The sequence below is a fragment of the Rhinolophus ferrumequinum genome, chromosome 5 (assembly GCF_004115265.2).
Source record: "Rhinolophus ferrumequinum isolate MPI-CBG mRhiFer1 chromosome 5, mRhiFer1_v1.p, whole genome shotgun sequence".
Taxonomy (NCBI): Eukaryota; Metazoa; Chordata; class Mammalia; order Chiroptera; family Rhinolophidae; genus Rhinolophus; species Rhinolophus ferrumequinum.
This window is the reverse complement of record NC_046288.1, coordinates 37,869,325-37,895,636: the sequence shown is the minus strand read 5'-3', so window position 1 is coordinate 37,895,636 and position 26,312 is coordinate 37,869,325. Positions and strand designations below refer to the sequence as shown.

Here is a 26,312-nt window from a genome sequence, read left to right as displayed (position 1 = left end):
GTTGGAGAACTAAAGCAAGTGTATAAGGAACTATCTACCCCCAGTTGATGATATTAGAAATATTGTTTTGGTTATTATGTTGGCAAAATAATTAGGAACTTATTTTCAAGGGATTTTTATTTAAGAACTTTGTTAGATTTCTCAAACCTTATAATTTGCCCGTGTTCCTTCTGCCCCTATTAAACACTCAGTGTCCTTTTCTTTCTTGTTCATTATCATCTCACTTATCCCTGACTCCTTCACTTTAGATTGAGGATCTCTTGAATGAGATACGCTATCACCATCAAGTATCTGCCCTACCTTGTTTTTTTCGTCAGTTTTGAAACTTGTTTTTATTGGTTTATCAGAATTTATTTGGCTTTGGTGATGTGGATCATAACCATGTCACAAGAAACTGATAATGTAAATTAGAATGTCATTATTTTTTTTATTTACAAGAGCAATGTATATGTAGTATTTCAATGACCAGTTTACTTGTGTCCACTAGTTTTCTACTATAATCCCCTAAATACTGACAATAAAAAACAAAGATTGGGATCTAATTCTTATAACTTCTTTTATTGTTACTTTTATAAACCCTGATTCTATTTATTGAGAAAAAAGCTTGTATTTAAAAAAAGAAAAAAAAAGAAACCCCATTTAGAATATTGTTCTACTTGTCCGGTTATTTTTAGGCAACCCAAATCCTTCCAACTCAAAAGTAACCTACAAAGCTCTGATGCACAAGAAAACAAACAAACAAACACGAGCTGCACATCTTATGTTTCCTTCTTAGGCATCAGAATATTTGGTTTGTTATTACACGGTGTAAATGATTCTCTGGTTTTTTTTCCTAGATAGTCCTCAGTGTTGTCTTAAGTTTATTTAGAGTATTGAAACTGTTAGGGTATGGACAGCAGGTAAGGAGGGAAGAAGGAAACCCATTTTAAAAAATGAAGGAAAGGGTGACAGATGAGGCCAGAGGCAGTAACAAAAAGGTATAGTTACACTTAATTACAGATATATAAACACTTTCCCATGTTTCTTGTGCATAGAATATAAGAGGAATAAATAACTAATAGTCTGGAGCAGCATAACTCCTTACTACTTCCTGAGTCTGTACAATACCGTGCCAATAATTCCTGCATGTTATTATTTGGTCCCATATTTGGCTATCTTATTTGTAAATTTCCTTTATGATTCATTTTTGTCTTAATCTGCTGATTAGATAAATTTGTTATAAATGATGGTTTGTTTTACTTAATAAAGTAATTTTGTTCGAAGATAGTTTAGAATTCATAATGCATAAATCAGGGTTCCTTAACGGAATGGGAAATTATTTTCAGCAAAGTTCCTCTAAAGAAACATAACCATAAAAAAGAAAAAAGAAAAGAAAAAATACATAACCACAAGTGCAAGTTGAGATTATTCATTTGAATGATTAATGTGCTTTTGTTTGTATTGTTTACATTTTTTCCTGATTGGTAAGTATCCATATGACTATGTGATTATGAAAATCAGTTAAAAATGGGCAAATACTTTAAGCTCCTTATCTTTATAGCTAAGGTTTTTTATTTTGAGGCTTGGATTTTAAGAGCATCAATATTTCTACCTCTTGAGATTATTAATACTAAGTCAATAGATGACAAATTCTAACTTACTTTAGCGTTTTAGGCCTATAAATAGAGTTGAGAAATATATTCCTTTTATGTCTCCCAAAGTGCATCAGTTTTTTCAAGTACAATTATGGATTTATTTGGCTGAATCAGAATTTTGCAAGTTGGGTATTTTTTAATATAATGATGGATCTACTTGTTTTTTTAAAAAGTGATTTGTATTTAATGTATATTTATTTTGTCAGTAATATGTTCTGAGTGTGAGAAAGTGATATATTCAAAATGTAAGAAAATTTGTTATTTAGTTTAATTTATAATTTGAGCACAAAGCTAAATATTTATTTAGTTCTGTGATCTATTACAGCTACTGGTATATTTCTGTCATTCAAATTGGTCATGTATATTCATTTTGAGTCATTCTTTCCAATAATAAATTGTACTTTCAGGCCCTCAATTTTCATATCTGCCAAAAGATAAAATTAATATTTAATATCCTGCCTGCTTTAAAATCTATAATTTTTATCATACCTAAATTTCTGCTTCTAACTTTTAGAAGAAGTCTTGTCTTTGCATACATTGATAATTTCAGTATAAAAACATTGATAACTATTTTCCTTGACTTGTGGAGATTTTTAGTTCAGGTCAACAGCGTGCCAATATATAATTTAAGATTGGAGATGAGTAAAATATAGACTCTCCCTTCAAGGAATTTATAGTCTAGTAAACAGTATTTTAGTAAACAATATTTCAGAGGTTTTGCCTTTGAAGTAGAGTCTTTGCTTTGCCAAACTGTCTCTTTGTATCTAGGTTGTTAACTTGTTCAGTTCTTCGGTTATCTACTCCTGATATATACATTTAAAGCTGACCATCTAATCCTAAGCCTGTCAATTTAATGTGTGTTTATTTTGCTTCCAGGGGCCAATATAATTTTATTTACAGGTGGCTTCATCATTTGCACTATTCTTTCTTAACCTACTCTACTCCCATCTTTTTATTATTGGACAATATGTTGTTTAGAGAAAGAATATTGCTGTGCCAGAGTGTTTTATTATTATTTATTAAATACTTAATAGGGACTAAAATAAGGAGTTTCAATGAAATGCAAAGGTATCACTACATAGGGTGCCAGAAAAATGTAGACACATTTTAAGAAAGGAAAAATACTATTAAAATTGTAATACTCAATATATACCAATAACAAAAGGTGAATACAAGTCATGTTTGACTTCTGCAATGACAAGAGGTGCTCAAAGTTGTTCCCATCAGTGTCCAGACATTTCCGATTATGGCGAACTGCTGCTTGAGCAACGCTGACCAAAGTGTTAACATCTCTTAAAATGTGTATACATTTTTTTTGGCACCCCCGGTATATATTGTCTTAAGGATGTGATCATATTAACATTTTAATGAATGGCTGCATTTTAAATGTTTTTAACATTAATACTTAGATATATTTTATTAAATGAGCTGGTTTCACATATACTTCTGCTTATCAATCTTTTCTCTAATTTTGATTGAATAGGTGTTTTATAGAAACATGGTCTTCATAGTTATTTATATATTTCAGATTGCTAAGAAGCCTCGAACACCAACCTCTGGTCCAGTAATCACGAAGCTGATCTTTGCAAAACCAATTAATAGTAAAGCAGTTACAGGACAGACAACTCAAGTGTCGCCACCAGTCATTGCAGGTTATTTTTCTTTATAGTTTATTAAGCTATATATTTACCTTTCTGTCAAGTTTTAAAAAGGCTGTTCTGCCACTTTGAAATGTTTTAGTGAAACAAGTTTAGTTTATTGTAAACTAAAGTAGTTAATAAGAAATGTTATACTCATTAAATGTATGCTTCAAGCAAAATGTTTTATCTCAAAATCAGTCCATTACTTTAGTCTCTTTAGTTTTTGGTAGAAATGTACCATGAAAATAGCAAAGTCTTAAACTTTAATAATACTAGCTAACGTTTATATAGTGTTTACTATGTGCCCCGCACTATTCTTAGCTCTTTACATATACAGAGGGTGCCAAAAAAATGTACACACATTTTAAGTAAGGAAAAAACTGTATTAAATTTGTAATATAACGAGTGACGCTAGCATTCATTTGATTAATGCCATCTTTAGAGCTAACGTTGTTCTACAAATTGCTACCATAATTTAATTCAACTTCAAAAAGTAATACAGAGATAACATCTCTTAGAATGTGTACATTTTTTGGCACCCCCGATAGTGACTTTCATAATCCTCTGGCAATCCTGTGAGGTCGTCATGCTTCATCACTGTGGAAGTGGCGGCACTCACCTAATAAATGGCCAAGCTGGGGTTTGAACCCAGGCAGTTTGTCTCTAGAATACACACATGTTAAGTCTAATAGGTTTAAATTAATGCACATGGGAATATAGTATTTCATGGTTTCTGTTTGAATTTTTGGTTTCAGTATTTTAATATGCTCTGTATGCAGTTTTTTTTTTTTTAAAGAATTTTTTTTATTGGGGAAGGGGAACAGGACTTTATTGGGGAACAGTGTGTACTTCCAGGCCTGTTTTCCAAGTCAAGTTGTTGTCCTTTCAATCTTAGTTGTGGAGGGTGCCGTTCAGCTTCAAGTTGTTGTCCTTTCAGTCTTAGTTGTGTCAGGCGCAGCTCAGCTCCAGGTCTAGTTGCCGTTACTAGTTGCAGGGGGCACAGCCCACCAACCCTTGCGGGAGTTGAACCGGCAACCTTGTGGTTGAGAGGATGCATTCCAACCAACTGAGCCATCCGGGAGGCAGCTCAGCTCAAGGTGCTGTGTTCAATCTTAGTTGCAGGGGGCGGAGCCCACCATCCCTCACGGGACTCGAGGAATTGAACTTGGCAACCTTGTGGTTGAGAGCCTACTGGCCCATGTGGGAATCGAACTGGCAGCCTTCGGAGTTAGGAGCATGGAGCTCTAACCGCCTGAGCCACCGGGCCGGCCCCTGTATGCAGTTTTTTATGAGTAGAACATTGCCACAAGGATAGTAATTACTTAAATGATAACAGAATTTTAGCTATATTATTTTTAACCAACAAATTCCTTAGTGTGACCCAATTCTCTTTTATTATATACTTTAAAATTTGTCATCAGCAAATAACTATAAAACCTCAGAAATCTTGACTTCAGTATTTCATTCTCTTTTAGTTTTTCCATCTTTGTACTCCCAATCTAGCAATTCTTTGACTTTGAAATCCTTTATCCATTAACCCTTCCACTGTCTCATAATAATCACCCCTTCCTGTCCTCAAAGTCTTCCTTACTCAACATGGAATCCATGACCCATCATTATCTCTCCCTTGTAAACACCATTGATTTTTCTTTTCCTTGTCTCTCTATAATGGCTTCGTTAAGTCCAGCTCTCTTCTTACTCCTTGCCTGGCAAGCATTTCAGTACTTCTAGGGAAAATCACAGAGCCATAGTGCCTGGTCTTTAATTCAGAATTACACTGACATTACTCTTTTCACCAATTCAGAGCTCATTTCTAATTTCCATTGTGCTAAGGGCTATGGAAGCATGTCTGGACAGTAGACTTTGACTAGAGACTTTCAAATGCTAACTACTTATTCCTATGTGTATTCTTGATGAGTGTACTTCAAATGTTAACTAATCATGGGTGGGGGAGAGATATATATTAAAATGAACTACTACTATCTTTGATAAATTTATGGTCAGCATAACAGTAGGCCACTCTGAAGTCAATGGCAATGATTTACCATTTTCCTGAAGCTTTGAATTGTATGTAGGGAAGCTTCTCATTTTAGCAAATGAGAGAAGGCATGGAAAGACTGTGATTTGAGGGCAGTGTTTGGTGAGAGAATGTTCTTTTTCTCATTTGTCCTCAGTAGAGATTTGTGGTGGTTATAAGAGGCACATATGGCTGCAGAGGAAAGATTAGAGAGGGTGTGGAATTGGTGTTGGTTCAGAAAGTGGGCTTCAGTTGGCTGAAAGTGTGAGCAAGGGTTGGATGTATTGATGAAAAAGGGCCGTCAGTCCCCTGGGAGGTTTTGGGTAGGTGGAGGGGGTTAACCAGGAGGAATGTCTCAATGCAATGTTCTTTACTGTTTGATTCTGAGAGTCCCTTAAATTTTTTAATTATGTGGGAAAACCGGATGCTAAACAAGTGTGGTATTTGCAGAAAGAAGTATCTGAATGAATTTTTGGTTAATGTCAAGATTTCATCTTTTACCTGTCTTTGGGTTGTTTATAACGTGTTGCACACTAATCATAGCTTCACCTTTTAATTACAGACCTGTTAGCTCCACCAAAATGCATAGAGATAGACCTCTATTATTAAATTTCATTTGAATTGTTGGCATTAAGTTCAGTTTGGAGGGATAATCTCTACTGTTAACTAGTTCTTTATGGCCTTTTAAATTCAGGTAAACCAAATTTTAAAACATCAAAGTGCTCTCCTATTGAATTGTCTTATCACAGGGAGGTTCCATCATCTTTATATTGTATCTAATGATCTTTCAAAATACATTTAGATTGTTTTTTAATGACTTTTGGGCTTCTCATTGAAGATGGATATCTTTTTCTGTCTTTCAGTCAAAATAAACTTAACGGTGTTTCCCCAAAAATAAGACCTAGCCAGACAATCAGCTCTAATGCGTCTTTTAGAGCAAAAAGTAATATAAGACCTAGTCTTATTTTACTGTAATATAAGTAAATTTATAATATAATATAATATAATATGATGTAATATGTAATATAATATAATACAATACCAGGTCTTATATAATATGATATAATATAATGTAAGACCAGGTCTTATATTAATTTTTGCTCCAAAAGACGCATTAGAGCTGATTGTCCCACTAGGTCTTATTTTCGGGGAAACATGGTTTGTATGTAAGTGATGTTTTTAAAATGGAAATCTGATCTTGTCACATCTTTGCTTAAAATTTTCTTGGCTGTATCCATTTCTGGGCTTCAATCCATTAGAATTAAGTTCAAATGCCAGTGCATTCTTAGCATGAAAGGCATTTCTGATCTAATACAGACCTCTTTCATTTTCACCTTCTATCAGCTCCAGACCTAGTTATTTAACTTATTTTAAGAGATTAGCAAATGGACCGTGTTCTATTAGGACTTAGGATCTTGCACTATTCCTTTTACCTGAAATGCCATTCTTTGCTGTTTCTCATTCCTAATTCATTCATTTTATTTTTGGATTACCTCCACCTATCTTGGAAGCTTTTGACCCCTCTGTGTAGTCAGTCAGTCAGGTACTCTTCCTCTGACCATCTCTTATGTATTTCCATAAAACTTAATTATACTTACCAAATACTTAAATTTAATTAGACTTCTATTAAATTACACATTGGCTTTCAAAATTTTCTATTAGTCACTCTGTTGTAATATTTGGCTTTCTTGCCTGTTTCTCCTACTAAACTCATGAGTTTTCTTAATGGTATTTTTATTTTGTTTTGTTTGTTACCTAGTTTTTTAAAATTAGTTTATTTTTTAAAATGGTATACATAGCATAACAGTTGATCATTTTAATAATTTTAAGGCTATTTTTTAATTAGTTTCAGGTGTACAAAACAACATAGTGATTAGACATTATATACCTCATAAAGTGATAACTCCAGTGAGCCTTACCATCTGACACTGTACATAGTTATTACAATATTATTTACTATATTCCCTATGCTGTATTTTACATCCCCGTGACTATTTTAATTATAGTTGACATTCAGTATTATTTTATATTAGTTTCAGGTGTACAGCATAATGGTTAGACATTTATATAATTTATGAAGTGATCCCCTGATAAAACTTGTACCCATCTGACACTATGCACAATTTTTACAATATTATTGACTATATTCCCCATACTATACTTTACATCCCTGTGACTGTTTTGTAAATACCAATTTGTACTTCTTAATCCCTTTATCTTTCTCACCCAACCCCCCTCTCATTTAGTAGTCATCAGTTTGTTCTCTGTATCTATGAGTCTGTTTCTGTTTTGTTTATTCATTTATTTTGTTCTTTAGATTTCACATATTATGGTAGTTTTATTTCTCAGTCTGACTTATTTCACTTAGTATAATACCCTCTAAGTTCATCCATGTTGCCGCAAATGGTAAGGTTTCATTCTTTATTATGGCAGAGTAATATTCCATTGTATATAGGTATGTACCACAATTTCTTTATCTGATTGTCTACTGATGGGCATTTCAGTTGTTTCCGTATCTTGGTTATTGTAAATAGCACTGCAGTGAACATAGGGGTGCATATATCTTTTTGCATTAGTGTTTTGGATTTCTTTGGATAAATACCCAGGACTGGAATTGCTTGGTCATAAGATAGTTCTGTTTTTAATTTTTTTTTTTTTTTTTTTAGTTGAAAGCAATGGAAATTTATTCTGTCATAGTTCTGGAGGCTAGAAGTTAGAAGTCAAAGTGTCAGCGGGGGTCATGCTCCCTCTGAGATTCTGGGTAGTATCCTTCCGTACCTCTTCCTAACTTCTGGTGGAAGCTGTCAATCCTTGGCATTCCGGGCTTGCATCTACACCACTCCAATCTCTGAGTGTTGTCACAGGTTATTCTCCTATATGTCGTTCTATTTTTAATTTTTTGAGGAACCTCCATACTGATTTCCATAGTGTCTGTAGTAATTTGCAATCCCACCAACAGTGCACACAGGTTCCTTTTTCTTCACATTCTAGCTTACACTTGTTGTTTGTTGATTTATTGATGATGGCCTTTCTGACAGTGGTGAGGCGATATCTCATTGTGATTTTCATTAGCGTTTCTCTGATGATTAGTGACGTTGAACATCTTTTCATATTGGCCATCTATATGTCCTCCATTTTAATCATTTTTAAGTGGATTATTCAGTGGCATTAAGTACATTCACATTGCTGTGCAACCATCAACACCATCTCTAGAATTTTCTTCATCTTGCAAAATTGAATCTCTGAACCCATTAAACAATAACACCCCATTTTTCTCTCCAGCCCTTAGCAGAGACATTCTGTCTCTATCACTTTGACTACTCTACGGATGTCATATAAGTGGAATTATATAGTATTTATCCTTTTATGACTGGCGTATTTCCTCTTGATTCATCTGTTATACCATAAGTAATAATTTCTTTTTAAGGCTGAGTAATATTCCACTGTATGTATGTAGCATATTGATGGTAGTTATATTTCTATCTTTCCAATACCTGGCACAGTTTCTGACCCATAGATGTAGTTCAGTGAATGTATTGTTGAATGAATATGTCATGGAAGCAGTGCAGTGGTGTGAAGGGAGCCATTGGGAGACTTGGGTTTTAGTCATGGCTCTTCCATAATTTTTCTTTGTGATCTTGTGTAAATATATTGTCTGTGCATCTTACTTGTTTCTATAAAATGTTGATACCAACCACTTCACAAGACTTTTGAGATGGTTAACTGAGATACAGAGGTCCTTGTTATCAGAGCTTCCAAGGTACAAGGTACACTCCATCGATGTGAAGATATTCACTAATGAATTAATCTCTTGCAGAATTAGTCCTTGCTCAGATATGATAGCTCCCTGCCCCAGCTTGTTCCATCTGTAGCTTTCTGGAGTTTACCTCTTTTGATTCAGGTGGGAAACAGCTGACAGTAGAGTGTAAATGCCTTGCAGATTGGTTTTAAGGTGAAATTGTATAGCTTGCATACTTGCTTGAATTTGTCTTTAGAGCTAAGGCTAAATAGGGATTTGGAGATTAGATAATCAGGAGAAATGCTATCTAGATGAAAAACAAGCAGGCCCCTCGTTAGGTTTGATTATCCAGCATCTTTTTAAAACGCCTTCAGTGACTAGAAATTTACTTGTGTTGCAACAGTCATTTCAATTGGAAATTTTTATTCGTTCTTTTTTAGTGCTGAGCTGAATATTTTCTGTTTCTATACATTAGTGTTGTGCAACTGATATGATACAGATTGGTTCTAATACTTCAACTTGATCAGTCAGGGATCTTTGCTTTCTTGTCATAATGAACAATGTCCAAATCTCAGAAGCTTAAAAAAAATCCCCCAATTTAATTTTTTTATTCATACTTCATTATTATCTACATGTCCATTGTGGATTAGAAAGGGAGTTCTTCTCATCAGTCTCTGAAAGACCCAGGCTGACAGAGGGGCCACCATCTCAGATGTGGCCGAGGAAAAGAGCTTTGTCAGGTCTTGCAATAGGCAGTAAATGTTCTGGCTCAGATGACACACATCACTTCTAGTCATAATTCATTGGCCAGAACTAGTCATGTGGCCCTAACCTAACCACAGGAAGTGGGGAGGGGTAGGATGTGTAGTTCTACCAGGTGCCCAGAATGAGAGAGAGCCAGAATATTTGATGAATCGCATGAATGACTATCACACAGTCAGAATTTTTAAGAATTTGGAGATGTGTCATGTCTGTAGTCTTTTGCCTAGGATAAAAATTCCTCATTTCAACTCATTGTGATATGATTTCCAAATCCCTAAGCCATCCAGACACACTATAGTTTTTCTGTGTTGTTCCTGAAGGGTATTGTGCAGACGGGAACACAGTATTTCTGTTTTCCTGTTGGAATCTTGCAGGAAGAAAATTTTTTTCCTTTTGGCAGTCTAAAATAAGAGTATTAAACCAGACAGTGTTCAAGTTAGCTAGTAACTATATGTTTTATAGATGTGGATTTAATTGTATCCTTCAGTTTAAGTTCAAAGAGTAAAACAGCTGCAGTATAGTAGAGAACAGAGCTTGAACTTTTAAGACTGCAAGTCCTGACTTTCAGGAACTATTACACAGCGCATGTTGCTTAGTTTTCCTGAACTATTTTCTGATAGATACAACAAGATTGATGAGAATGTGAGCAGAAGTGTTTTCTTGAACTTCATGTGAAATAGTATTAAGATACTAAATGTTATTAAGAAACATTTTTTTGTTTCTTCTTAGATTCATCATAGTTCAGTTAGAGACTCAAGTGTTTTAAGATCGTATGTGGATACATACGAAATAGTAAACATACATAGTACAGTCCTTGTGGGTGTGGATCACCATCACATACATTTTTATATTATTACTTTTAAAAAGTCAAACTGATGTGCTGCCTCTCGTTTGCAGGTAGGGTTCTTTCACAGTCTACTCCCGGGACTCCATCAAAGACCATAACAATATCTGAAAGTGGTGTTATTGGATCAACTTTAAATTCTACAACACAGACACCAAATAAAATAGCCATCTCACCTTTGAAATCGCCAAATAAGGTAAAAAAAAAAATTAGCCACAAATGCCAAGTATTGTGGTTAATACCTTTATTTTCTTACTAGTCACTTCAGATACTTCAGTTGTAATATATTTCCAAGCAACTGATAGGCATTCGGTAAATACTGGATTAATTTAGTAATCAAGGATATATATAGATAAAAAACTTACTCTAAACACATAGTAACCTTGTAATCATTTTGCATGCTAAGGTGATTTCCATGGCTCATATGAATGTGGGCACAACAAAAATCTTTTGAATGAGGTACATTATGTGTTTAGTTCTTATTCAGTTAATATTTGTGCAAAATTACTGTCTTTGGGTAAGTCACACATATAGTGATTATATAAATATAAAATGTTAAGTAACTTTTTTTGATAAAATACTGTGCCTTCTGCTTAAGCTGTCTTGGGTCTTTATGGAGAACTGAGTTTCTGCTGGGTAACAGAGTACATGGAATACTAGAAATTGCCATCAAATGCTGGTAACCATATTTGTCAGACTCTTTCAGCTTAAGTACAATTCATTGAAAGCATTTGAAAGCTTTTCATAATTTGTTTTCATTTCAAGGTGGCAAAACCTATTATTTTACTCCTAGTAAGTAGCCTTGTCTCACTTTCGTAAAACATACAGATGTCATATACCAGTATAGCATTTTGAAAAAGGTATCTTTTAAAGGACATATTTAGGTGGAAAGCCACACATCATTATTCCATAAGATTCCACCTTTGTGATTCCACCCTTCTGAAAACATACTGCCCTTTGTACCTGCCTTTTTCCTCAATTTGTTACTGTTCATAAACAGAACAAACATTAAACATTTGCCTTGCGTTTTTTAAAAGTCTAGTTGTTGGTTTCCATTTTAATGAGACTTGAATATAATACATAATTGTGATGTCTCAAAGTTTATTAAAATGGGATTCTACCTGCATAATAATATAATTATTTACATACATGTGTGTTATGCATAGTGATGGGCACTGGGGATAAAACTATGAATCAGATCTAAGTTTTTAATTTCAAGTAGTTCAACAGGCAAGTTAGGTTTAACGTTAAAAATTGCCCTACAGAATCAAAACAACCACAGGTAAATTTATGAGCTCTGCTGTGTGTGTCAGGGAAGGTTTATACAAAGGAGGCTACTCTTGAAAGGTCTTAACTTTAAAGGTGGCTTGGGTCTTAGCTGTGGGTGAGCAAAGGAGGCTTTCTGGATTGAGGTAATACTTTACACAAAAATGTAAAAGTGTGGCCCTTGCAAGTACTGACATTACTTTGGTAGGATGAGAGCTGAGGTTACGAAGGTGAATGGAAGGTCTCATTACCTTCAGAGGAGTTTGGATTTTATTGTTCTTAAAAAGTTTCTGTTGCTTCCCATTGCTGCTAGGACAGTGGTTCTCAGCGTTGCCTGCACATTGGAATCACCTGGGGAGCTTTAATCAATGCCTGGTTTTTATCTTTAGAGACTCTGTTTTAATTGGTCTGGTATCAGGATTTTTAAAAGCTCTCTAAGTGATTCTGATGGGCAGTCCAGATTGAAAACCACTGCTCTAGGATAATATGAGGTTTGCATTTTTTAAAAGATGATTCTTGTGGCATTATGAATGATGGTTTGGAGAAAGGTAAGCCTGGATTCTGGGAAATGCCAGTTATGCTAGTGATTCTCGACTGAGCCTACACTTTCAAAGCACCTGGGGACCACTTGAAAAATCTAACAGCTGGGCCCTTCCTGACCCTATTTAAATCAGAGTCTCTAAGGTGGGGCTTAGGAATTAGATTTAGTATTTTAAATTTCTAAAGTGTAGGCCACAATTGAGTATCACTAACTTAGATTTATTATAGTACTTCATGTGTGAGCTTGACTAGTACCATGTTTCCCCGAAAATAAGACCTAACCAGAAAATAAGCCCTAGCATGATTTTTCAGGATGACGTCCCCTGAACATAAGCCTAATGCGTCTTTTGGAGCAAACCTTAATATAAGACCCGGTATTCTTTTCGGGGAAACATGGTAGCTAAGGGGCTAGAGAGGAAGAAATACGTAGAAAGAGGTTTAAGACATAATGACTGGACATTAGGGTTTTAGGGAGGGGGAGAATCTATGATGACTCCTGGATCCCTGATTTGAATAACAGTACATGGTGGCACTGTGGACTAATATGACTGGTATATGGGCTGTGCCTTATCGCATACAGATAGAAACTAGCTTTATTTTTCTTTGATTCTTGACTTTAGCCATGCCATGTTGGATCTTCCTTCCCTGCCTCTTGACCAGAGGTCATTTTTAACTATACGCTTTATTTTAGTAATTAAATTTACAGTTCTGAAAAGTCACGGTAACAGTTTATATCCAGTTGAAGGCTTTTCCTCTCAACTCAGACCTGAGTTGGATCAGGGGTCATGTAGTGGAGAAGAGGAGTGTGATTTCTTCCTTTACTTTTCTACCTCCTCCCCCTTTCTGTTTTTGGCTTCTTAGTGGAAGGAAGATTAGAAGAGAAAGGACAAAGTTTTATATGACTAAGATGATTGTAATCCAGCTGTCGGTATCCTCTTGTGGCAAGTGCCCAAGTGTGTTGTGCATTTAGGAAGGTTTGGGGAGGCCCACATGGGTATGTACACGTTGCCCAGTTCCTGTCTGGGTATGGTGCACACACCAGCTACCTTTGGCAATTTCCTCCTACTCTTGGGTCCTGTAGTTACTGCGGAGTGCCCTTCATGGGTCTTTGGCCCATCAAGATCCTTTAGCCCTTTTGAAACATCAATCTGGCTAATGGGAAACCTATACTAACCCAGTGGTAGAGGTGTAGCTTGCGTAACTGCTGTCCTCTATGTCCTTCCTCTGCCATTTTGACAGCTCCATCCAGCCTCTTGCTTTCAGAATTCTCCAGGCTGGAACCAGTTTCTGTGTTCATATATGCCCTAAACTCCTGGGAATATGTGTCGTGTTCTTCCAAGAACTTTGACTGCATTCAATTCTGGTGGCTAGATCAAAATGGGCTTAAGAGGTTCTTTATTTCAGTGCATTGCTAGCCAGAGATTTGGATGTCAGTTTTCTCTTAAAGTTATTGCCAACTCTATCCTAGAGGTTTTCTTGGAGAACTCCTTCCTTTGTTCTCACTGAGGTGTAAAGCCCTAACATTCTCTGTTTATGAATTCATTTCTATTTCTTATCTGCTTTGTTTCATTTTCAATAGGCAGGAGGTGGATGATAGGGATGCTAATCTTTTAGTAAGTCTGGCATGGATGTCTTATACTTTCTAGAGTGTGGGGAGTTTATCATTTGTAGTTCTCATCTTTAGGGGCCTCTGACTTCAGCCAAATTTCAAGATAGAAGAAAACATCCCATTATCCTCTTACACTAGAAAGTGAATATAGTAGGAATAGCTGGTTTGGGCAGAGAGATATAGCTTCGTCCCTGGAGATATTTGTCATTGAAGTACCACTGATTATCTAGAGAAAGATATCCATTAGGAAGCTGAATATAGGCAGTGGCTAAAGCTATACATATAGATGAAATCAACCAGGGAGCATGAGGTTGTGTGTAGAGTGAAAAGAAAAGCAGTACTGAACCACAGAATATTAAGAGTTAGTAGAAGAAAAAGAGCCAATGGAAGAGAAGGAATGATAAGAGAAGTAGTAGGAGAAATTAAAAAAAGTAGGAAGGGTAGATGATTTCAAAAAAGATACTGGGCTACAATTTCAAATGTCATAGAAAAGGCAATTAAGAAAAAGACTAAAAAGTAAGGATTTGCTAGAGATTGCCTTGCTCCCATTGATTGAAAGTGGTCAAAAGGAGTGTGTTTCTGGTCAAGATGACAGAGTAGATAAACTCTGTGTTTGCATCGTCTCATGACCACATCAAAATTACAACTAAACTACATAGCAACCACCATTGAGCATTGCCTGAAGTCTAGCTGAACTGAAGTCCTACAACTAAGAACATATCGAAGAAGCCACTTCAAGACTGACGGGGGGGCAGCGACACGGAACAGCCTGGTCTCACACCCGCATGTGACCATTAAAAATTGGGAGGGATATCTCAGCTGCTAAGTTGCACCCAGACAAGTGAGGGAACCCACCCCGCCTCAGGCTACCCAAGCCAGGGTTTCATTGCCTGTGGGAGAAGTCCCTATAACTTCTGGTGAAAACCAGCAGAGATTGTGGCTGAGTGAGATGAGGGCAGCTGTAGTCCCAAGTGTTCCCCTTAAAAGGACCAGGCACAGACTTACTTGCTGATGGACCCACTCGATCTGAGCTCCAGTGCTGGGGCAGCACCTCGAAAGACGTCAGGACATACTGGGAGGAACTGAATGTCTGGCTTCAGAATGAGGGCAGGAGGGGCAGGTTTCTGCCAGATGGAGGAGTTGGTGGCATCCATTGTTTATTTGTTGAGTCCTCAACCCTTCCAGCATGCCAGATGCAGGCAGATGCCATATCTGAGTCTCCATCAACCTGGCTTACATTGTTCATTCACCCTACCCTGGTGATTCCCTGAGACTGTGCCCCACACAACTTGTGGGTCCACCCAAACTGCTTCCGGTAGATTTTTCTATATAAACGGCCTGCCTTGGCTCATTCTGCAGACTTTCCTAAACTCTTAAAGGTTCACAAAACCCACAAAAGCAGCATCTGGCTTCAGCATGTCCTATAGTTCTGGCTGAGCAGCCCTAAGCCTGGCACTACTGACAGCTGGTCTTAGTTCTCAGCTTGGCCTCTCAGGGCACCTCTAAGCACAGTGAGGGTGGTGGCCATCTGTGGATTTCTCTGTGGCTCATGCCAGGTGGCCCAGGGCAGGACATAGGCTGCAACTGAACTTGGCCTGCAGCGGGTCTCCTCCCAGGAGGTGCTGGAGCTAGCACTCACAGTGGCCAGCTTCAAACCAAGCCAGAGTATCACCTGGCCACCTCCAAGGACAACACACCCAATGGGAAGACTGGGTAGGCACTAAAGTGAATCCTGCTCTGTATCATCAACCTTTACAGAACAACTCTTCCACTGTAGACACAGCCAGTCCTCAGTACCAGTCAGCCCGAGGGTCAGTTCCTTCCATTGATGTGCAAACAGCAACCAAAGCTCAACTACAGCAGGAGTTCACACACAACCCACACAAGGGACAAATCCGGAGGACCCAGCTCTGGAGACCAGGGAGACTGCGCCACTGGGCCCCACAGGACACCTACTACATAAGGCCACTCTACTAAGACCACGAGACATAGCAACTCTACTTGATACATAGAAACAACACATGGAGGCAGCCAAAATGTGGAGACAAAGAAACATGCCCAAATAAAAGAATAGAACAGAGCTTCAGAAAGAAAACTAAACAAAGTGGAGACAAACAATCTACCAGACGCAGACTTCAAAACATTGTTTATAAGGATGCTTAATAATCTCAGGGAGAACTTCAACAAAGAGCTAGGAAACATAAAAATGGAGACAACATAGACCCAGTCAGAAATGAAGAATATAAGAACTAAAATAAAGGATACATTAGAGGGAATCAGCAGTAGATTAGTGAAGCAGAGGATTGAATCAGTGACTTAGAAGATAAATTAGCAGAAAACACCCAAACAGAACAGCAAAAAGAAAAAATAATCTAAAAAAAAATGAGGATAGTTTAAGGGGCCTACCAGAAGGAGAAGAAAGAGAGCAAGGAATTGAAAACCTATTTGAAGAAATAATGACAGAAAAATTCCCTAACATGGCAAAGGAAATGAATATTCAAGCCCAGGAAACACAGTCCCAAACAAGATGAACCCAAAGAGGCCCACACTAAGACACATCATAATTAAAATGACAAAAGTTAAAGACAGAGAAAGAATCTTAGAAGCAGTAAGAGAAAAACAGTTGGTTACCGACAAGGGAGCTCCCATAAGACAATCAGCTGATTTCTCAACAGAGAAATCAGCATAAGGAATATAATCAATAATACTGTAATATCTATGAGTATATATGGTGTCAGATGGGTACTAGATTTATCGTAGTTAAAAATGAGAAGGGGGTTGGGGGCAGGATGAAAAAGGTGAAGGGATTAAGAAACACAAGTTGGTAGTTACAAAATAGTCATGAGGGTGTAGAGCATGGGAAATATAGTAAAAAATATGGTAATGACTATGTATGGTACTAGACTAGTCAGGGGAATCACTTCTTAAATAATACAAATGTCTAACCACTATGATGTACACCTGAAATTAATATAAAATAATATTGAATGTGGAAAAAAAAAAGTGGTCAAAAGAAACTCCAAACACCCACCCTTCTCTGCCTGCCAATACTCAGAGTTTGACCATCAAATCTGTCTTGAATCTGACAGAACTTCTTTCTTTATTTAACTTCGTGTAGACTGAGCACCATCAAAGGCTTGCAATCCTCGATCACCTTTCATCTCCCACATTTTTTCTCCTTAAGGTTGTCAGTATCTTCTGTTCTCTTTTCCCACCCATCCTCAACTCTTGAAATCCTCCTACTCTTTGGAGTTCATAGTCAAAGTAATCCCTTAAATCCTTAACCTCTTCACTGAATGTTTCTTTTATCTTCTTTGTCTGATGGATACCTGGCCCTCCTTGATACGGCTTCCCCTACAGACCTATTAAGTGATGACTGTTTCTCTCCTTCAGCCTTTATGCCACTGAGCCTTAAAGGGAAGGTTGGGGGATAAGTGTCTTTTTTGCTGCTTCTCACTGCAATTTGTAGATCATTCTCACTCTCTTTTCCATCTTTGAAACTAATGATAATCAGGTTTGTTGTGGGAAGTCGTACATGTCTAATGTTTTCTCAGTTTACTTAATATTATAGTTGTAGGACAGATTTATTTCATTATATTTATTTTCTAAAGTAATCCTCAGTTTTTAAAAGTATTTATTTGACATGCAAATAAGCATTAAACTAATGAAAACGTGATTCTGCATGGTTTACTTCCTTGCTTTAAATTTTAGCAATGCTGTTATCCTCTACTTTTTGACATCTAATGTGTTTTTGTCCTAATTTTAGTTTTTAATTTTTTGGGGGGAATATTGGGGAACAGTGTGTTTTTCCGGGGCCCATCAGCTCCAAGTCAAGTCATTGTCCTTTAGTCTAGTTGTGGAGGGTGCAGCTCAGCTTCAAGTCCAGTCACCATTTTCAATCTTAGTTGCAGGGGGCACAGCCCACCATCCCATGTGGGAATTGAATTGGCAACCTTGTTGTTAAGAGTTCACGCTCTAACCAACTGAGCCATCTGGCCACCCCACCAGCAGCTCAGCAGCAGCTTGTTTGTTGTCTTCAGTCCAGTTGTGGAGGGCACAGCTCACTGGCCCATGTGGGAATCAAACTGGCAACCCTGTTGTTAAGAGCTCGCTCTCTAACCAACTGAGCCATCCGGCCGCCCCTGTCCTAATCTTATTCTTACCTTTTAGTGTTGTTTTGTTCATGGCATATTTGGGGTTTTTTGTTTGTTTGTTTGTTTGTTTGTCAGAAATACAATATGGTTCAACATTAAAAAATCTATCCGTTGAATTCATGACATTAATAGGAAAAAAGAGAATTATATGAATATATATAATGCATCTCAGTACATGCAGAAAAATCCTGATAGTAGCCAGCTTCCATATTTTGGTTAAAAATACTTGAGACAATAAAAATAGAAGGATAGTTCATAATTTGCAAATGGGAAAAATACATTAAACTTCATGTAATGGTGCAGTGTTGAAGAAGAATACCCACTTTCAGCACTTTTTCAGTTCTGCTGTAGGTCTGAGTTAATGTAATAACACAAGAAAAAGAAATGAATGGTATAGGACTTCAAAAGAAAGTAAAACAATGCCACAATTTACATGTTCCATTATTATATGCAAGTAAAAGTTAAGAATCTGCAATTGTGTAAATTTAGCAAAATGGTCTGATATATGGTCAGTGTAAAAAAAATCAATATTTCTAGACAATTTACACTGAATATAATTATTGGTATAATTGGATTTAAATCTGGCATCTTACTGGTAATTTTGTCACACCTGTTCTTTTTCTTTCTTCAACTCTTTTTCTGCCTTTTGGGCAAACTGAATAGTTTTTATGATTCCATTTTATCTCCATTATTGGCTTATTATAATTGAATTTTTTTTTTACTGGTTGTTCTAGAGGCAAATACACATTTTTGACTCACCACAATCTACCCTCAAATTTATGTCACTGCATGTATGATAAGAACTTTGTAGTGGAGTTCTTCCAGTTCCTCCCTTCCTGTCCTTTGTGTTAAACATTTTACTTTTACATGTTATAAACTTCGTAACAAAAAATTACCTTTAAAGCAATTACAAACAAGTCCTTTATTTATTTTCATTTTAACTGTCCTACATCCTTTCTTTGTGTGGCTTACAATCTCTCTGGTATCAAACTCCTCCCTAAAGAACTTCATTTAATATTTCTGTTAAGGAAAATCAGCTGATAAGAGATTCTCTCAGCTTTCATTTGCCTGAAGAAGGCTTACTTTGCCATTATTTTTGAAAGATTATTTTCACTGGGTAAAAAATTCTGTGATCAAAGTTTTCCCCAGTACTTAAAAAATGTCACTCCACTGACTTCTAGATTGCGTAGTATCTGATGAGAAGTAAAGCTGTAATGTTTGTCTTTTTCCCCTCTGTATATAATGTATCTCTTTTTCTAGCTGCCTTCAAGATTTTTTAATGTGTCCAGATGTGTGGTGTGTTGTTATTTTCTTTTTTAAATATATACTTATCTTGATTTTAAAGGTTTTTGGATCTGTATTGTCTTCAATTTTTGGAAAACTTTTGGCCATTATCTTTTCAAATATTTCTTCTGCTTCATTCTTTCTCTCTTCTCATTCTAGAACTCCAGTTTCCCGATATGCATGTGTGTGTGTTTCAGCTTGTATAATTCCTGTTGACACATTTTCAAGTTCATTGATTCTTCCTTAGTTGTGTGGGGTTCACTGTTGGGCCCATTGAAGGACTTCGTCTGTGATAATTGTATTTATTTTATTTCTAGCTTTTCCATTTGACTCTTAATAGTTTTATCTCTCTGCTACAGTTCCTCTCTGTTCGTTGCATGTTGTCTGTCTTTCTCACTAGGTGTGTTAACATATTAATCATAATTATTTTAAAGTCTTTATCTGATGGTTGCAGCATCTAGGTCATCTCTGAGTTTGCTTCTCATTTTATTACTGGTATGGCCATCTGAATTTTTAATTTATTGGGGTGACAATTGTTAGTAAAATTATATAGGTTTCAAATGTACAGTTCTGTAATACATCATCTATATATCACATTGTGTGTTCACCACCCAGAGTCAGTTCTCCTTCCATCACCATATATTTGATCCCCTTTACCCTCATCTACCATCCCCTTCAGCCCTTACCCTCTGGTAACTACTAAACTATTGTTTGTGTCTATGAGTTTTTGTATCTTATTTGTTTTTCTTGTTCCTTTTTTGTTTTCAGTTTTATATCCCATATATCAATGAAATCATATGGTTCTCAACTTTTTCTGTGTGACTTATTTCACTTAGCATAATAATCTCAAGATCCATCCATTTTGTCACAAATGACACTATTTCATCTTTTCTTATGGCAGAGTAGTATTCCATTGTGTATATATACCACATCTTCTTTATCCCAGTAGCTCTCCATGATTGTATGGTGGTTAGTACTCTATAACCTATAACTGTATAACTCTATATTTAAAAAATTCGTTGTGAATTTTTGAAAATTTTTTCATTTTTAAGCTTATGCATGTAGGGTGAAACTATATTCTACCGTATTTCCCCAAAATAAGACCGGTCTTATATTAGTTTTTTGCTCCAAAGACACATTAGGGCTTATTTTCAGGGGATGTCTTATTTTTTCATGTACAACAATCTACATTTATTCATGTACAACAAACTACATTTATTCATTTATTCATGTACAAAAAATACATTTATTCAAATATAGTCATGCCATCTTGTTCTGCAACATCGTCATAACTGTCCAAACCCCGAATTCCAGCTTGAATTTCTTGTGATTCCATTTCCTTAGAACCATTGACTCCAATCTCTCATGTTCAGCAATAGAGCTCTCATTAAATGAGCACTTCTTATCCATAGAGCCTACTCGTAGTGCATTGGCAGTACAGCTGTCAGTGATTTTATCCCATGAATTCTTCACTTGCACTTCTTAGCATTTCCCTCGTCCACCTGTTGATTGAGGTTATCGTACTCTGCTCGCCATTTTCGAACCATTTGGAGATCCAACTTCTCCTCTTTGCAGAAAGCCGTAAGATTCTTGCCCCGGGAGTCCTCCATGATTCCTTTCTTGTACATGACGGAAAAGCTCTTTCTTTTTTCCATTCATCTTGTCTGGGGGTCAAAATATGATTCCCTTTAAATCTACCATTAAATCAAGTGTTAATTGAAGACTTATGAGACAGGAGTGGCAACAAAAATGATGACAGTTAAGAATGATGGTCCACACAAAAGCGACAAAAAATTGCAAGCACCAAAATTCAGATAATGTTTCTTTATTTCACATGAGTGCATTAAGTACATCTGTTACTACACATGATGTATTGAATTATGAAGATGGATATTAGACACAGCCACGTCTGTTCATTATCAAGTGTGCATGTTATTCGTGCATTGTGTCTGTGCTCTGATTGGTCATTGGGCAATAAGTCTCAAGTTCATCTGTTTATATAGGCATTTACCTCTCGTCCAAAGGCTCCCGCTTGGGTATTACAAGTAATTATAATTTATATTGTCATTTATTTTAAGAATTAATGTCAATAATATGTATGTTTAATTATATATTAATATAATTATTTTATAATTCAATACGTCTGTCATGTGTTGCAAACAGATGTACTAAATGTGTCCCCGTCTGGCTGACGATCTTAACTGGGGCTTATTTTGGGGGTAGGGTTTATATTACGAGCATCCTGCAGAATCATGCTAGGGCTTATTTTCTGGTCAGGTCTGTTTTGGGAGGAAATAATGGTATTAAAAGTAGGTGACTTAGGGGCAGCCACTTAGATCAGTTGTTTAGAGTGCAGTGCTCTTAACAACAAGGTTGCCAGTTCAATCCCTACATTGGCCACTGTGAGCTGTGCCCTCCATAACTAGATTGAGACAACTACTTGACTTGGAGCTGATGAGTCCTGGAAAAAAACACACACTTAAATAAATAAAAAGTTAAACAAAAAAAAGTAGGTGACTTAGCACAAAGAGTAAAGCTGCGCTGTTGATTTGCAGCAAATCTGCTCACAAAAACTTCATGATAGTTGAACTTTTGGATAACTGGACTTCAAGAAAGGTAAAGGTTCACAGAGTTTTGGTTCTGGAAAATTGGATCAAAAAAATGAAGGTTAGAAACTTTGAAACCCTTTCTTTCCCACTAATTTGGTCTTAGAGTTAGTAAATATTCCTAAAATGTAAGGCCTGGTCAAACTTTACGTAATATTGATGGGTACTTTTTTACCCTTTCATGTCTTTATGTGAATACATCTTCAAAATATCGTACTCTTTAGTTTAACAGTCTATGCAAATTATCCTGGACATCTTTGAATTCACTTTACATACACTTCTTGTCAGTTTTGTTCTTTTACCCAGGGAAGTGCTCTTTTATTGGCCTTTATCTGGCAAACAAATCTTTCTTGTTGGCCCACTCTGTGGTACGTAATTGAATCATCACATAGCCATTTAGAATGTAGAATGTACTTAACTCCTGTGTGAGGAATTGTAGAGCATAAGCTATGTAGAGCATAAGCTATGGTGTAAAGAAAGCTTTTTGCTTTTCTGATTTCTATGACCAGTATAACTTCTTACACTCTTCCTACTTCTGGGTCTTCTAGCTTGGGTAGAATTCTATGAAGCGTCTATAACTAAATTCTATATTCAACATTTTACTATAGTTGCTTTATCATTTATCCATCCCTCTATCCATTAATCATCCTATTTTTAAAATGCATTTCAAAATAAGTGGCACATGTCCAGTATGCTTCTCCCCAAATATGTCTTCTAGCATACTATTAATTGGAAGTCACTTCGTTTAAAGGGCATTTTTTTCCTTTTGAGGTAAAATTTACATGTACTGAAATACGTAGATCTTAAAGGTACCATCGGATGAGTTCAGATAAAATGCATACATCTGTGCAACCCAAACCTCTGTTAAGATAAAGAACATTATTAACAAAATTTTTTTTCCTATTTCTGAATTTACCAGGGTAAACAAGGCACCTGTCATTTCTTAGGTTTTGGTGAAAAGCTTTTTCAACATATTTCCTAGAAATTGAGAAATAAGTGACTGCAGATTATTAAAAATTCTTTTGCTTCTAGTTCAACTAGGTTCCATTTTTTTCTTTCTACTAAATCGAAAGAGGACCTAAATGAGTTTTCAGATTATTAAAACTAATTTTTGATGTTAGATTATCATGTGATTTTTGGTATATTCAGGAGTTGAAAGTATTAATGTATATTATTACAATTAATAGCCTTCTGTTTATATGTACTTATTTGTGAAAATGTTTTTCATCATTTTATAAATATATATTAAAAAATAGGAAGAGAATTGGTACTGAACTCTCATTCTAAAAATATGTAGTATTCATCTGTGGGTACAGGAAGTAATCTTAAAAATGAGTCCATCAATCTTACTGCGAGTTGCATTCCAATAAATCTTTTTATATTGTAATAATTGCAATTTATAATATGTTTATGTAGCTTTGATTAAGTGTATCCAATAATTGTATTATTAACTACTGAACTACTGAAATTATTTAACACTTAAAGCTTTACATAAAGGTACTAGGGAATAATACTTTTAAAATTTCAGTTTATATACATCTTTTAGTTTCAGAGAATTATAATTAAAATTTTAAGGCATAAAAATGTTACACTAAAATAAGTTTTTTAGAGGATTGGGAATTCAAGTAGAAGTTTACAAAGGAAAGGAATAATGCAAATTTCTGAAAGAATGGTTTATTTGCGTACTTAAAAATATATTGCTAAGTATCAAATCACTATGTTGATTTGATTCCATTAGATACATTTTATAAAGTGATGTGACAATTTTATTTTAAAATGCTAATATTTATAATAGGCTAGAAATTACAATAAACTGAATGAAGGTATCAGTCTCCCTGAAGGTTATCCCCATTTTAGCCAGCTGGAAGGGAAAAGATGTGGAAAAGCACATGTGGGAGGTTTTTATGGGCCAGACCTGGAAGTGTGCATATTGCATCCATTCATTTCACTAGCTAGAACTCAGTCGCATAGCCTTACTTCACTGCAAGGGAAGCTAGGAAATATAATCTGGCTATATGCCGAGGAAACAGAAGAGAATATGCATTTTAGTTATTAGCAGCAAGCATTCTATAGCATAATTGTCCATATATAGCATAATAGTGCTATATTAACACAGGTAATTGGCATTAGTTAGGCAGGACACTGGGAGCCTGAACAATAATGAAGCTTTCCTTCATCCTATGTTTATCAGTGGCTATCAGTATTTACTGAGGTCTGTGTGTGCCCTGTGCTGAGACTGTGGGAACTACAGAAGAGTTTACAATGGTTGGGCAGACAAAATTGAATGCAAGTAAGACAATAATGAATAATGAAATAAGTGCTAAATTGTGTAATATAGACTAGGTGACACAAAACTAAAGAGAAAAGAGAAAGAGATACGAGGTATGATCAAGCAATACAGTAAATGTTTAAATTAAAAAAAATTACAGTAAAAGACACATTGCCATTAATCCCCTGCAAAATACTCTCCCTCATTTCAAACACACTTATCCCGTTCTTGCCTCTTTCTGAATCAGTTCTTGCCACTTTCTGAATCAGTTCTGGAAGTCCTCTTTATGAGTGTCCTTAGTTGTGCTGTCATGGCTGCCTTGATGTCCTGAATTGATTCAAAACGTTTACCTTTCATGGTCATTTTGACTTTGGGGAAGAGCCAGAAGTCACATGGTACCAGATCCAGTAAATAAGGTCGATGAGGACACAGCATGATGTTTTTATTTGACAGAAATTGCCATATACCAGAAGCGATGTGGGGCACGGAGGCTTTCCGTTGTGACCACAGAATACGGTGAATACTGCTGCCAAGTGCCATCCAACAGAAAGGCTGGAATCTTCAATATGGGAAACAGCACGTGGAACCTTGGTAACAGTGTGTGACACGTTTCAGCTTTTTCGGTGCAGTCAATCGGGTGTGATCTACAATTGAGAGAAGGTGTGTTTTAAAGTGTGCTATAAATCATCCTCCACATGACATTGCTCCGTGTCACACATCACTTCTGGTATATGGCAGTTTCTGTCGAATAAGAACATTGCAGTGTGGCCTCATCCACCTTATTCACCAGATCTGACACCATGTGACTTCTGGCTCTTCTCCAAAGTCAAAATGATTCAGGACATCGAGGCAGCCATGACAGCACAACTAAAGACACTCACAAAAGAGGACTTCCAGAACTGCTTCAGAAAGTGGCAAGAATGATGGGATAAGTAAGTGTGTTGGAAGCGAGGAGTATTTTGAGGGGGAATTAATGGCCGTGTGTCTTCTACTATAATAATTTTTTATTTTCTTTAAACATTGACTGTATTTTGTGATCACACCTCATATTGTGGGAAGCATGCATGGGAACTCTTTATTAGTTTTGCAATTTCTGAGTCTAAAATTATTTTAAAATAAAGTTTTAAGAAAGTTATTTCTACTTCTATTCACTATACTGATTAAAAAATACTTCCATGTTTCTTAGAGGCAGATACGCAACTTTAGTTCTTAATAGTTCTTGAGGACTGGATGCTCTTTTATTCAGTCATTTAATATCTATTCATTAAGTATATATATATAGCAAGAGGCATTATAATGTCTTACTTAAGAAAATGGGCTTTGGAGTTGGATCTGGTTCCAATCCTGGCTCCGCTACTTGGTAGCTATGTGACTTTGGGGAAGTTACTTTAGCTCTGAGCTTCAGTTTCTCCTTCTGTAATGGGCATAATGATGCTGATACAAATAGCAGTTCACATTTATGTGCATTGTAATATGTGGTGAGTTATTTGCACTTTATATAATTTAACTCATTTAATCGTCACAACGATCCTTTGGGAAAGGCATCATTTTCACATTTTCACATGAGGAACTTTAGGCATAGAAAAGTTTAGTTAGTTGCACAAGATCACACAACTAGGAAATGTTGTAACCTAGATTAAAACCCAGGAACTGTGAATTTTCTATTTTTGTCTATACAGAACTAGCTTGTTGCAGACCCATCCCACCAAGAACAGCTAAGAAACAGCATAAAATATGTTTTAGAAATCTGTTTGAAGGCATTGCAGACCTACCAGGGAGCCAGGACACCCAAGGCAACCATCCTGAAGTAAAGGGAAGCCTAGGAAAGTCCACTTGATGTTCGTGACACTTCCCCTTAGGGAAGTGTCTGCTTCCCATTGGCTGCTTTCTAAGTGGTGGCTGAGACTTGAGAAGGTGAGCAAAAAGTGGCCACAGAAAGGTTGAGGAG

The 26,312-nt window shown here is 36.2% G+C and overlaps 1 protein-coding gene across 6 annotated transcripts in view; it reads left to right on the top strand.

The window, feature by feature from the left end:
* Nucleotides 1-26,312, top strand: part of LIN54 (lin-54 DREAM MuvB core complex component) — a 63,227-nt gene that overhangs the window by 16,418 nt on the left and 20,497 nt on the right. For all 6 annotated transcript variants that reach the window (XM_033106546.1, XM_033106544.1, XM_033106547.1 and 3 more), the window contains exons 3-4: nucleotides 3,163-3,286; nucleotides 10,690-10,832. In XM_033106546.1, the coding sequence (XP_032962437.1) occupies nucleotides 3,163-3,286; nucleotides 10,690-10,832 (267 nt within the window). The remainder of the gene's footprint in view (nucleotides 1-3,162; nucleotides 3,287-10,689; nucleotides 10,833-26,312) is intronic.